At 41.7% G+C, this 12,635-nt stretch overlaps 1 protein-coding gene across 1 annotated transcript in view; it reads left to right on the top strand.

Moving 5' to 3' along the window:
- tbl1xr1a (TBL1X/Y related 1a) overlaps nucleotides 1-12,635 on the top strand; it is a 65,235-nt gene that overhangs the window by 42,113 nt on the left and 10,487 nt on the right. The window contains exons 3-8 of the mRNA XM_074667481.1: nucleotides 3,856-3,957; nucleotides 6,518-6,663; nucleotides 6,744-6,969; nucleotides 7,188-7,320; nucleotides 9,831-9,972; nucleotides 10,541-10,604. Coding sequence (XP_074523582.1) covers nucleotides 3,900-3,957; nucleotides 6,518-6,663; nucleotides 6,744-6,969; nucleotides 7,188-7,320; nucleotides 9,831-9,972; nucleotides 10,541-10,604 — 769 coding nt within the window. The 5' untranslated portion in view covers nucleotides 3,856-3,899. The remainder of the gene's footprint in view (nucleotides 1-3,855; nucleotides 3,958-6,517; nucleotides 6,664-6,743; nucleotides 6,970-7,187; nucleotides 7,321-9,830; nucleotides 9,973-10,540; nucleotides 10,605-12,635) is intronic.

Here is a 12,635-nt window from a genome sequence, read left to right as displayed (position 1 = left end):
CCAAAACACGTCACCAGGGTTAATACTCTGAGACCAGTTTCAGTTCCACAGAGAGTTATTGTTGCACTAATGTGGTGATGTCAGTTTTATCTTCTGTTGTGACAACCATGAGTGACATGAAGTTTTTAAGGATAGAGTCGTCTTTCAGGCATGTGTGGCGGTGTGTGTTTGATTTAACACTCCTCTTTGCTGGGTGACATTCCAGCTGAAGTTGAAGCAGGTTCAGGAGTTACGTCTGCAGCATTTGTTGGTCAGCTCCTTTCTAATTATCCTACTCAAGCTCTGTCAGTGGGTTCGTAAAGTGAAGAAGAGACAACAGCAACTCATGGAGTGTAGTACACACTCGTGGTATACTCGCCATGCGGCAACAGAAGCATCTGTCTCAAAATTTACACCAGTGTTTCAGTGACACAGCGGTATCAGGTAGTGCTGCACTATTTGGGGAAAAGGTGCGATTTGCGATTAGGTGAACAATATTGCGATTGCGATTTAATAAAAAAAGTTGTGTCATGATGAGTCTACAGACTTGCTTGGTTATCGTGGAGAAAAATCTGAATTGCATATGCTAACATTGCGATTGCGATAATCGTGCAGCCCTAGTATCAGGGCTCCATACTGTCTCTAAATGGTCGCATCTTGCACCGAATTTTTTAGACAATGCACATGTTGCATCCACTTAAGCATGTGGGACCAGTAAATTTTCATTAAAAAAAAATTAGTATTATTCAATATGTTTTGTTGCTAACAAACTTCTGGCCTCACACTTCAGCTCAGTCATTGGCGATAATGCAAAAATGAGCTGGTTTGCCACCGGACACTAAGTCAGACCCTATCAGACTTTAACGAGGTCCCTGTCTTGTCTTGGTCTCGGACTGACATGGTGGTCTGAAGGGATTGGTAGCTTACAACTAGAGCCCGACCGATTAATCAGTCAGGCTGATTATGCCTGTCACCTATTAATCAACATCGGCCAAAATGTAGCCGATTATTAAAAATTTTGCTCTGCGGAGATTCTGTCACTCCTGTTCCTGTGTGTCTGTGTGTTTGGCTGCACGCTGCCCAAGAGCCTGCCCCCTCAGTCCACCATTATCTAATGTAAGACTATAGAATGACGTTTTAACATTGTGTTAGTTGCTTTTTTGTGTGTTTACATTTTTGATTTTTTTTCTACTTACTGTTTAAAGTGTGACTTCTTTATTTATTATTGTGTTTACAGCTTGTTCTTATTTATCATTGGTTTAAACTACAGTTCTTATGTTGACAGTTTTATAATTTAACTTCCTTGTTTTAATTAAATAGTGTTCTGTCTCTGTCTTGAATCATATGGGTATTATAATAATGTGTGATTATATACAGTATATATCCTGTGTTTATCAATGAATTTATTAAATATATCAGCCGGTATATCGGATATCAGCCGATATATTGGATATCAGCTTTTTTTTGTCCCCAGTATCGGTATTGGTATCGGCCCCAAAAATCCCATATCGGTCGGGCTCTACTTACAAAAGCCATACACACTGTTGTCTACATGTATTTTGTGACACAAACATAAGCGCTCTGATAGTTATACAGAAGAAATGAGAAGAAATGTGAATATTTACTTTGCAACTTGCCGTGTGCACCCTTACATTTTTTGCTTGGGCCCCGAAGATTTTAAATTGTTACTCCCTGTGATTAATCCGTTCCAATCAAATTCTTCTCAAGAGACGGTTGGGTTTTCCATCAGTGACGAGTCAAGTTAGAGCCGCGTCATTACGTCACAGTGAAACATCAGTTTGTCACTGCATACTGTTCAGGGGGAGGTGGTGTCAGCTGCCGACACTTAAGGCAGGGACATAAAAAAAGTTGGCACTGGGAGGGCTTAAAAACAGGCAGTTTTACATTATTCTTCCTGACTGTTACACAGTGTGTGTGTGTGTGTGTGTGTGTGTGTGTGTGTGTGTGTGTGTGTGTGTGTATGTGTGTGTGTGTATGTGAACACATCAGGGCATATCCTGAACGAGACAGTGCTTTGCTTCTTTATATTTTTCTCCATATCAAGTTCTGAATGAAAAAATTCTAACAAAACAACAGACCATTGGCCCAGCAGCTTTGCTCTTTAACAACGAGTGTTTTTCACCACTTATCGTAGGTCACAGTAGCCCTGGCCCCAGCCCCTGAAAAGTTGGTGCTTCGTTCTGGCCCAGCAAATAGTTGGTGCTTGCTAAGCTCCAGTTTTGAGCACCTGGAGCATAGGGGTGGTGCATTTCACATTTGAAATGATATGGTACTGATCCTCAGAAGTACCTAATTTGTTACCCATCCCTACCTGGAGCCAGAGGTTTGTCAGTGAGGAACAGAAAGAACCAGTGCCAAGTCAGGCACTGGTCTGGAACAAGTACCAGTTCGGTTGAAAAGGGTTATAGTTTCCTCGTAAAATTTAGTCTGGAGCCCTGAGTTTGTTTGTTGACATTTTATTGCCATTCTCAGGCTTTAATTCCTCTACTTTCTGTATTTTTCAGTCTGGCATCACGGCACCAATATTTCCAGAGACTGATGCCAGTTTTGTCTTTTGACGCAGTAATCATTTTTCTTCTCTTGTTATATAATGTGGTAAGCAAACAGCTGTACAATGTGCTACAGTCACTTTCTGGCAGATATACGATGTTACAGCCTTTTACTAGTTAAGCTATGTTTTTTTTTTTGTTAATAAGAGCACATTCATGAGTTTGTTGAATTTTAAGAATACAGTCTAGTAATCTGTAATCCCTGTTACTGTTTGGGATTTTCAGTCATTTATAATCTCATGAAATAATAATACAGTGAGAATAAATATATTTCTATTTCACTAAGTTTCACAAAGTTAGAAAAGTTGCCCAAATATAACTCACAGTCTCTTCCTCATAGTAAGAAATGGAGTTGGTTAAATTGAAACTGAACAGATCAGTGTTGGTATTGGCTGATACCAAAGCTCGAGTATGAAGTCTTAAAAAAATGGATCTACGCATCCCTAGTCTAAATGTAATTAGTTAGCCAGGGCTTTGACACATGGATCAGTTTTTTGGTCAGAGTTTATGGTTCTGTGTTCTCATTTTCGATGTATCACTCATGGGCACTTTTTGCTTTCCATCACGTTGTGCAGAGAGAGGTTCAGACTTTGTGACATGGCTCAAGTGTTGTCCAAAGGTAATAAAAGCCCTATGAAGGGAATCAGCTGCACATCAGTGAAGCCCTCACTGACTGTCTCTGTCTCTGTGCCTCTCTGAACCAGCAGGTATTTCTGATGGAGGGGATGAGAGAGTGGCTGTTCCCTAATGGCTTCTACCTGCTCAGCTGTCCTGCTTCCAGACACTGATACCCCTTTAGATGTGCAGTCATGTTGGTAGTGTTTCTGTTTGGGAAGGTGACACCTGTTGAACATTGTTACAGTCAGTCATTGTTCTGCTTTACCTTGTTGAGGTGCTGCCTGTCCTCCCTGCTGACATCAGGACTTCTCATCCCCATCAGGAGCAAGAACCCAGACACACAAAAAACAAACACAGTGAACTGTGGATGCTTTTGTGCTTTTTCATAATCTCTCTTATTTTGTTTGGACAGTTTCTTGTGTTGTAAAACTAAACCTTGTGCAGGTTAAATCAGGTCAACAGCTGTTATCCTGAATTATTTAGTAGTGAAATAACTTCTAAAAAGAGTCTGGATAGAGTCTTCTTTGTGGAGTCCATGAATAGACTCTCCATGTTGGAGCAGTGGTTATCAGACTGCAGTCACATTGCTTGTTATGTATGCATCATGTGCACTGAGCGCTGGAGTAAATGATGAGTGATGATGAGTGTTTGCCTTCACCACTGATGACTCTTCCTCTCTGTTTTCCAGGCTAGCTGTGTGCGTGCTGACCTCATGGTGTAACAGGAGTAAAGATGAGCATTAGCAGTGATGAGGTCAACTTCCTGGTCTACAGATACCTACAGGAGTCAGGTACTCTTCCTGCACCTTTCTTTTTTTTTTACAACTTGCTTGCACTGGTTTCAATTGTCAGCACAACTGTTAATGCACACAGTGTCTTTGATTATTTTTTTTTAACATTTACAGTTTTAAATAAATGAAAGTTACTACTTGTGTAACCAAAGTCTGACCAACAATGGCTAATTTGTCTCTAAGTCTTTGCATACTCATTTGGTTGTGGCAAATGCTAGCAGAGTGGACACCAGCAGCCCTCAGGTCTCCATGCAGATTGATGTCCACAAGAGAAGTGGAAGGAAGAGACGTTACCAAAATGCAATTCTCAGTCCCATCTTAGAAATGAGGAATACAGAATGTTAATTGATCCTGGTGACAGATTATTAGCTAATAACAAAGCCCAGGTGTAGGTTTTGGAATCAGGACTAAAACAGTTGGCTCAATGTGTCACTATATATAAGTTTGGGCAGACACAGCTTTCATAAAACTTGGCTTCTTTTATTTCTAGATCAAAACATCAAAACAAAAGTAGCATCATGACAGTTTCCGTTAAGCGGAGAAACAGCGTAGGCTAGTGGTATATATATATATATATATATTAGTGGGGTAACGGTACATGTATCCTTGCCGAACCGCTCAATAAGGCCGTTTGTTTCGGTACAGTGCTGTATTCAAATGAGTACAGTAAGTTTATGTTAGCCGCTGCACATGGCTCTTTAATATTCACTTGAGTACTCATCTATGATTGGCTGAGCAGGGAAGGCGTTTTAATATTCATGAGGAAAGTGGTCTGTGATTCATGCTTTGCAATCATGTGCATATCATGTGGTCGTGACGTCTCACGGTGAGCCAATCAGAAGATGAATATCAAAGAGCTTCTGTAGCCACAGGAGCTTGTGTCTGAATTGTGCGTCATGGCTGCTGCTAACGACCAACCTGAGCTTGAAGAGCCTTCCCCCTCACTGTATAATGGCAAGTTTTTGGTTTAATAAACATGCTAAACAAGCAAATGGTTTTGTGTTGTTCCATACTGTACCGAAAATGTACCGAACCGTGACCCTTAAACCAAGGTACGTACTGAACAGTGATTTTTGTGTACCGTTACACCCCTAATATCTATATTTATATATATATTACATTAAAGTCTCAGCTTAGGAACAACCAGCAGGGTTCCACCCAAGGATTTAAGGCTGCGAGGGCTTTTAAGGCATTAACATTTCTGAGATATAACTTGGTGCAAGACCTAAATGAGCTTAAAAAGTAATCAGTTACAAAAAATATATATATATTTATATCAATCCTAAAATGTACAGGGAGCCAGTGAAAAGATGCAAGGACAGAAGTGATGTGATGTCGTCAAAACCAGTAAGAAGCCTAGCTGCTGTGTTTTGGATCAGTTGGAGGCGGGGGAGAGGTTTATGAAGAATGCCAGACATGAGGAAGTTACAGTTATCAAGCCGAGAGAAGATAATTGTGTGGATAACTTTTTCCAGGTTGGGTTGTGACTGAAAGGATTTGATTTTGGAGATAGATCTTGGCTGAATGAAACAGGACTAGACTCTTTTCTGAATGCGACGATAAGAGGTCAGGTCTGAGTCAAAAATGACTCCAAGGTTTCTTACGGTTGATGTGATGTTGGATGAGACTGGACTAAGGAAGATTTCCACCTGTGCAGTGTGTGAGGTGGGATCATTGAAGAGAATGGTTTTGGGTTGGTGAAGTTGGTAATTCGGGGACCTGTCCTGGTTTTAGTCAAAAGAAAGCCTCAAAATGTGTGCTGGACCGAGGCGTACCAAACTGGATGGCTTGGTGGAAACGGGGCTTTAATGGTTAAATGGAGTACATGCAGGTCTCACTGGTGGTTTAATTCTCAGGCTTCCTTCCCTTTGTGTGAGCAGCTCTGTGGGTGCAGCAATAACCTTTGTCCAGCTGTGCAGGTTATGTGAACCAGAACTCTGAGTTGCCCAAAGACTCGACTGGAGCTCTTTGACTCTTTTATCTGAATATCAATGATGGTTCTTCTGTCTGTCACATCATACTTAACAGAGAACAGTTAAAAATCCGGCCTCTGATGGTATATAATTATTCAACTGACAAGTCTGCATACAGGCCAGTGTGATGGCTCAGGAGGGGGAGGTGATGGGAAAATGAATACCTGTGTTTTTAGCTCACAGGGTCATTTTAAATGTGTATAGTGATTAAAGCAAGCTCCTCTGTGCGCTCATGATTTAAACTTTTCTAAATGATAAAAAAAACATTTGTTTATCATTATTTTGATATAAGCTAAGTTTTATATTCAGGGTTATTTGAAAAACTAGGAAAATACTACAGTCCATCACAAGAACTCATGACTAATTAAAAACCAATCAGCTGTCCTTTTGGCGTATCATATTTAAGATTTTATCTCCAGATTATTATGTTTTAATCCAGATCATCTGACATGCAATGATGTAATAAATGTCATGATATCATAAGAGTTGACCATACCGTCTGTTCCTGGCTTAAAGATCCACATCCAGTGACTGATTGAATGATTTATGGACTGTGTAGGTGAATTTGTTCTCTGTCCTCCTTTCAGGGTTCTCCCACTCAGCGTTTACATTTGGTATAGAAAGTCACATCAGCCAATCCAACATCAATGGTGCTCTGGTTCCCCCTGCTGCCCTCATCAGCATCATCCAGAAGGGCCTGCAGTACGTGGAGGCTGAAGTCAGCATCAATGAGGTGAGACGCTGACTGACACTCTGTAAAGCCCCCCCCTCCGTCTTTCCTCTCTAACTCAGATCGTTCCCTCTGCTCCACAGGACGGCACATTGTTTGACGGGCGGCCCATAGAGTCTCTGTCCCTCATCGATGCTGTGATGCCTGACGTTGTTCAGACGAGGCAGCAGGCCTACAGGGACAAAATGGCCCAGCAGCAGGCCGCCGCTTCAGCACCGGCGTCGGCCACCAGTGGCAGCATCGCTGGCAACGCCAAGAACGGAGAAAATACTGCCAACGGGGAGGAGAACGGAGCCCACGCCTTAGCTAGTGAGTGATATTCTCAAACAGAGAAAATAGGCCGTTGATGAGCTCAATGAAGGTGTGCAGTCACAGCAGGTGGCTGGCTACCAGCACTGGCAAAGACTTCAGAGTAGACTCAGTGAAAGTTGTGGATTTATTTTTCAAAAAGTCTACTTCAAGTGTGAATGCTGATGATGTATTTTTCTTCCCACGTTCCTGCTTCTAATGTGAAACTCTTTGTTTAGACAACCATGCAGACCTGATGGAGGTGGATGGAGATGTGGAGATCCCTCAGAACAAGGCCATGGTCCTGAGGGGTCACGAGTCGGAAGTCTTCATCTGTGCCTGGAACCCAGTCAGTGATCTGCTGGCATCAGGGTGAGACACACTTTCTTCTGCTTGATCAGGGTGCTCAAAATCCAACTCCAAAGGGCTAACAGACACAAAATAAAACAGCAGCAGTGAAACCTCAGAGTACAGTGACTAAGTGTGCCAAACAATACATACAACACACACAGCTGTGAAGCTACTCCAGTAAAAGATGATGACGTCACTAAATTCACGTGCCTTCATTCACAAAATTAAAAATTGAACTTATTGATGAAGTGAAACGAAAGGACAAACTCCCAGTTTGCCACGACCTGATTTGTCCCTCAGATAAATGCAAAGACCACAAAACAACAGAAATGGTGCTATGCCGCAGACAGATGCCCCACGCCACCAGTGGGATTGAAAGCATGAACTTAATAGCCTGCACCTTGGCAGACCAGCCATGTCTGCCAAGGTGTGGTGGAACACCGCCCAGCAGCAACCTACAAATACAAAAAAAGAGAGCGCACAAAGCAGCAGGCCCTGCTGGTGGGAGGGCCGTCACACCTGAAACTAACAGATGAAACAAAGATCTGGAAACATTTTAGGTTTTTGGATTAACTGTTGCAAGCGAGAAGAAACTAAAATATAATGAAGATAAACCCTTTGATGTCTTTGATGGTCTGCAGGATTTTCCCAAAACATAAAACGTCAACTACTGTATTTTCCGCACTATAAGGCGCACCTAAAAGCCTTCAGTTTTAGTCAGAAGCCAACAGTGCGCCTTATAATCCGATGCGCCTTTTATATGGATTAAGTAAGGATTAAACTACTTGGAAGCGTGCGTTAGACTGTTCTAGGGCACTCCGCTGCGCGTCGTGGTGTTCCCACTCCACGTCGTGCTTTAGAACGGTCTAGCGCACGCTTCCGAATAGTTTAATCCGCTTATACCTTGGTCCCACAAAAACTGTAAACTTAAAAAAAAATAATGAATAATTGCTGTAAACTTGCTAAATGTGCTCAACATAGAAACTATTCCCAGTTTGAGTCTGCACTGATGCGTAAAACTCTCTTAGAATCGTATTTAGTTCAGCAGCTGACAAATTCAACTCAGCATCTCTTCCTTTCAACATTAAATATTCTCTTAAAATTGTAACAGCCCATTTTCTAACTTTTTTTTGTGTTCTCTTCATCTTTTTCGTTTTCAATCTTGTTGAGCTCTTCTGATGTTACCTGCTTGTAACGTTTGCCTAGCTTGTTCTCTTTTTGTTTCCTCTTCTTCCCATTCTTCATATGTTTTGTTTGGTCCAAAAATGTTGAAATTGACTTCAAAATCCATATTTCAGTGCTCTTGTGTTATCCTCACCCGTTGAAATGTGTGTGACGCGTTGCTATGCTAACGCGCACAGCGGAGTGATACAATGGTGATTTAACTTGCCGAACTAACTGCCAACTGGCGTGCATTAGACCAATCTAAAGCACGCCAGTTGACATTGGAATTCTCACTGACCATGGTATAATATTGATTAATCATCACTGTAGTCAGGGGCCATCGCCAAAGTAACAGTGGTAAGAACTGGTAAAAAGGAATTCTGCTAAGTGCTAACGTTAGCTCACAGGCTGGCCCGGGCTTTTTCTCTTGTTTACTGTCAGAGCAATACAGCGCCCCCCAAAGCTCTGGCATGTGAACTGATCTCTGAAAATGGCTTTTGTGGACGGCAGACACGGCTTCGTCTTTACAGCGTGCTTTTTTTGAAAACGGCACAGAAAATTGTCGAATAGGAAAATGTGCGGCTCCGTGTGGATGTAGCCTGAGTTTGACTGACTTATCTGACTGTTTTGTTGACATTCCCTTTAGCGCAGCTCCATCTAGTGGATGCATAACGCAACCCCAGCCACTACTGTAGCTTCTACTCTATGCGCCTTAAAAAGCAGTGCACCCTATATATGAAAACAGTTTTCAAATAGGCCATTCATTGAAGGTGCGCCCTATACTGCCTTATAGTGCGGAAAATACGGTAATACTGGAATAATTCTGCTCAATCGTCTCATATGGGCCTCTATAAATCTGTGTCAGTGTCTGCCTCAACCCCCTCCTCTGCCTGTATGTTGATATTTTGGTTGTTTCCAGACATATCTGGGCAGTGAGTAATTGTGGTTACCTAAGCCAAGCACACCACGCCCAGAGCGAAAGTGACTTTGCGTATTGGTGATAGCATGTGAAAGAAGCTGACCCAAGCAGCTACAATAGAGGATGTATCCACGTAGAAACTTGATGCCACAGGTGGTTGCTGGGCTACTGAGTGTATTCTTGTTCCTTCGGTCGGAGGCTGTGGGTGTGTGCTGCAGTTGGCACTGAGCCAAGGAGGAGGAGCCCAGTTCGAAAAGTTGTGTTTACTGACAAGTAACCAACATCCTGCAGACCCTACCTCCAAACTGACTGGATAATCCAAGTGTTTTACACCAGTTAGGTTAAAGTTTTTACATAAAATCTGCATTAAAGAATTGAGAAAGAGGGTGTGTGGCTCCAGAAGGCCCAGTGCTTCATTTAATAATGTGTGTGTGCATGTGTGTGTCAGGTCTGGCGATTCGACGGCTCGTATCTGGAATCTGAGTGAGAACAGTACGAGCAGCTCTACACAGCTGGTGTTGAGACACTGCATACGAGAGGGAGGACAGGATGTCCCCAGCAACAAAGACGTCACCTCGCTAGACTGGAATGTAAGCACGCTAACACACTCTTTCTCACACACACACAGACAGACACACACACTCATATGATGTAACATGTGAGTCACCCTCCATTGCTGTATCACTTCAAAATGTGGAACCAGGTCAAAGCTGAGGAAATGGTGGAAATGCTCAGAGTATCAAAGCGCTGTTTCCTAACAAACAGCTTCATCACACTTTCAATCAGCAACTTCCTGATCATAACTTTCCTCGTTTCTGATGTTTTCTGCCTAAAATACTCCAGAGAGGAAATTTCCCCATCAGTGGGGGAGACTCCCAAAGCTCTCTGAACAAACTGTGGAAGGTGTCTCACAGTGACAGTGTATCAGAGTGGAATTTTCCTTTAGTCAAGGCTGTGGATTGTAAACCTGCGCCAAGGGCAGAGGCAGAAATTTCCTGGAAAGCATCCACGCTGATGGGGAACACAGGAGTCCTCTTATGATAGCAGCTGAATCACTGTGAATGCTCATTAAGCTAGGCCTCTGGAATACTCTGGAATACTGCAAATTTTGCAAACTCAAAGAAAGCTTACACACTTCTCCCATTTTCTCTCTGACAGAGCGAAGGCACACTGTTAGCGACAGGCTCCTATGACGGCTTTGCCAGAATATGGACGAAGGATGGTGAGATTGCTTTGACTAATTTAACATAAATGTGTTTTTTCTCCCTGGAAAGTAGAATAAATGTTTCTGTCTCTCAAATATTTAAAAGCTTTTCTGCTCTTTAATTTTACATGAGTCAACGGGTCACAGTAGAGACCTTCTCAGTGATCTTTTTCTGTGTATTTTGAAGTTATTTGTGATGCTTCAGCAGCCTGTGTGCCACATGGCTTTAAGTATGACCTGGAACAACACTGCCACCTAGAGTCTGGCTTGCAAACTTCATACTAAGTCAGTTATTTAGGCCTGTTGAGTCCTTTATTCAGTAACATGTGGATGCTCTGTGTTTTAACTCTTTATTTTAGTGATTTCTGTAAAAATAAGTCCCTTAGTGGTCAAACCTCCTTGTTCCATCATCACAGACTGATGAAATCAAACCTCACCTGTCCCTTGGGTGTCTCTGATCCCAGATGATCAGTGGTCAGTTTTATGCAGTGTTACGTACTGCACAAACATCAGCAAACTTTACATCTGACCAAGGAACATGTTCTTCATCTAGGGATGGGTACCTTTCACATTCGAAAACGATAAGATACCGATGCCCGGTACCTGGTAATTGGTACCGGTACTCAACGGTACCCATTTTCAGTACTTTTTTTGTGTTTATGTGATATAATATATCAATTTGTTTGAAAATGAAATCTCATGTTTTTTAACATTTAACATATTTATTCTTCAATTTAAAACCTTGAAATGCTGTGTTCGTGTCCAGCATGGAAAATCACCTACTCTACCACTTCCTCACAGACAGAAGGATGCATTTAGGTACCTAAACATGGTACCTTTTGGTTCTACATGAATTGATACCAGGTACTTTTGACAGAATTCGGTCAGTACCTATAAAAGTACCTAATTCAGTACCCATCCCTATCTACATTAGTGGGCAATATGGAGAAAACATGTCAGGATAATTTTTTTGGCATGCTCAGGATTGTTGTTTTTCATGTCCAGAATATTTTTACCAGCAAACAACATTTTTAGACCCAGATATTTCTGATCCTGCTTTCAGAACTATTTTTGTGAACCAAAATTTGTCTTTTCTAAATAATTTTATAACTTGAATTTAGTTTATTTGTTTCATTGACAGGGACCATGCAGAACAAAAGAAAACTGTTAAGCCAGAGTTAGCTGTAAAGCTATTTTTATTGGCGGTCCCTGGGCAGGTAGATGTAAAAGAACATACAATACAGTGATGAAAACAAACTTACTAGCATTAAAAACAATACACACTCAATAACAGGTCATCACTATAAGAAAACATTTAAAATTACAGTTCACCGTCTTTAGTTTGATGCATTCAGGGGATTTAGGACCTTCCCAATTGTCACTCTCCCCTCTTCTCTTTGGCCCTCTGGATTGAAAGTCGAGTGGAAAGGGTGAAAACACATCTTTTAGAGACTCAATTCCCCCCGTGTCAGATTGGGGCGACACATTCACAGCAGACAGACTTCACTACTATACACTACATTACATGAGTGATGAGACAGCTTAGCCATGAAAGCTAACACTTAGCTAACCTTGCAGAATTCAGAGGCTAAGAAACATTAGCTTATCATTGCTTATGTAGCTGATGCAGCTCCTGAATGCAGCTTATCTGTCTGATTATTCATGAGTTGCAGTTCATTGTAGTGAAGACTGTTTGCTGTAAGTCTGTCACTCTGGTCTGACATTGGTGTAGCTATTATTAGCTGTAGCTGTTATTACAGCAGTGTTAGCTAGATCATTATAACAAAAATACAAATAATTAAGAAGATGGCTCATATTTATGTGGAGTAGCAAAGGATTGGATATCCATTTTTTTTGTTTGTTTTAAAAGGCAATATCCTGGGAAATTTGTCATACCCCTCGTTCAAGAGAGGTCCTGGTTTGTCAGTGTGTCAAGGGCTGTGTAGCTCTTCACCTGAATCTTATGAAGAATTGGGACACCACTTCACGAGTCATGAATGTGCAAAACCAAGAGCTGAGGGTTACATTTGGGATTGGCCTTAAAGTAAT

Source organism: Halichoeres trimaculatus, unplaced genomic scaffold, assembly GCF_033239565.1.
Source record: "Halichoeres trimaculatus isolate MK-OKI-2021-1 unplaced genomic scaffold, fHalTri1.1 fHalTri1_scaffold_4, whole genome shotgun sequence".
Lineage (NCBI taxonomy): Eukaryota > Metazoa > Chordata > Actinopteri > Labriformes > Labridae > Halichoeres > Halichoeres trimaculatus.
The sequence above is the reverse complement of the archived record's forward strand: the minus strand, read 5'-3'. Positions and strand labels throughout refer to the sequence as shown.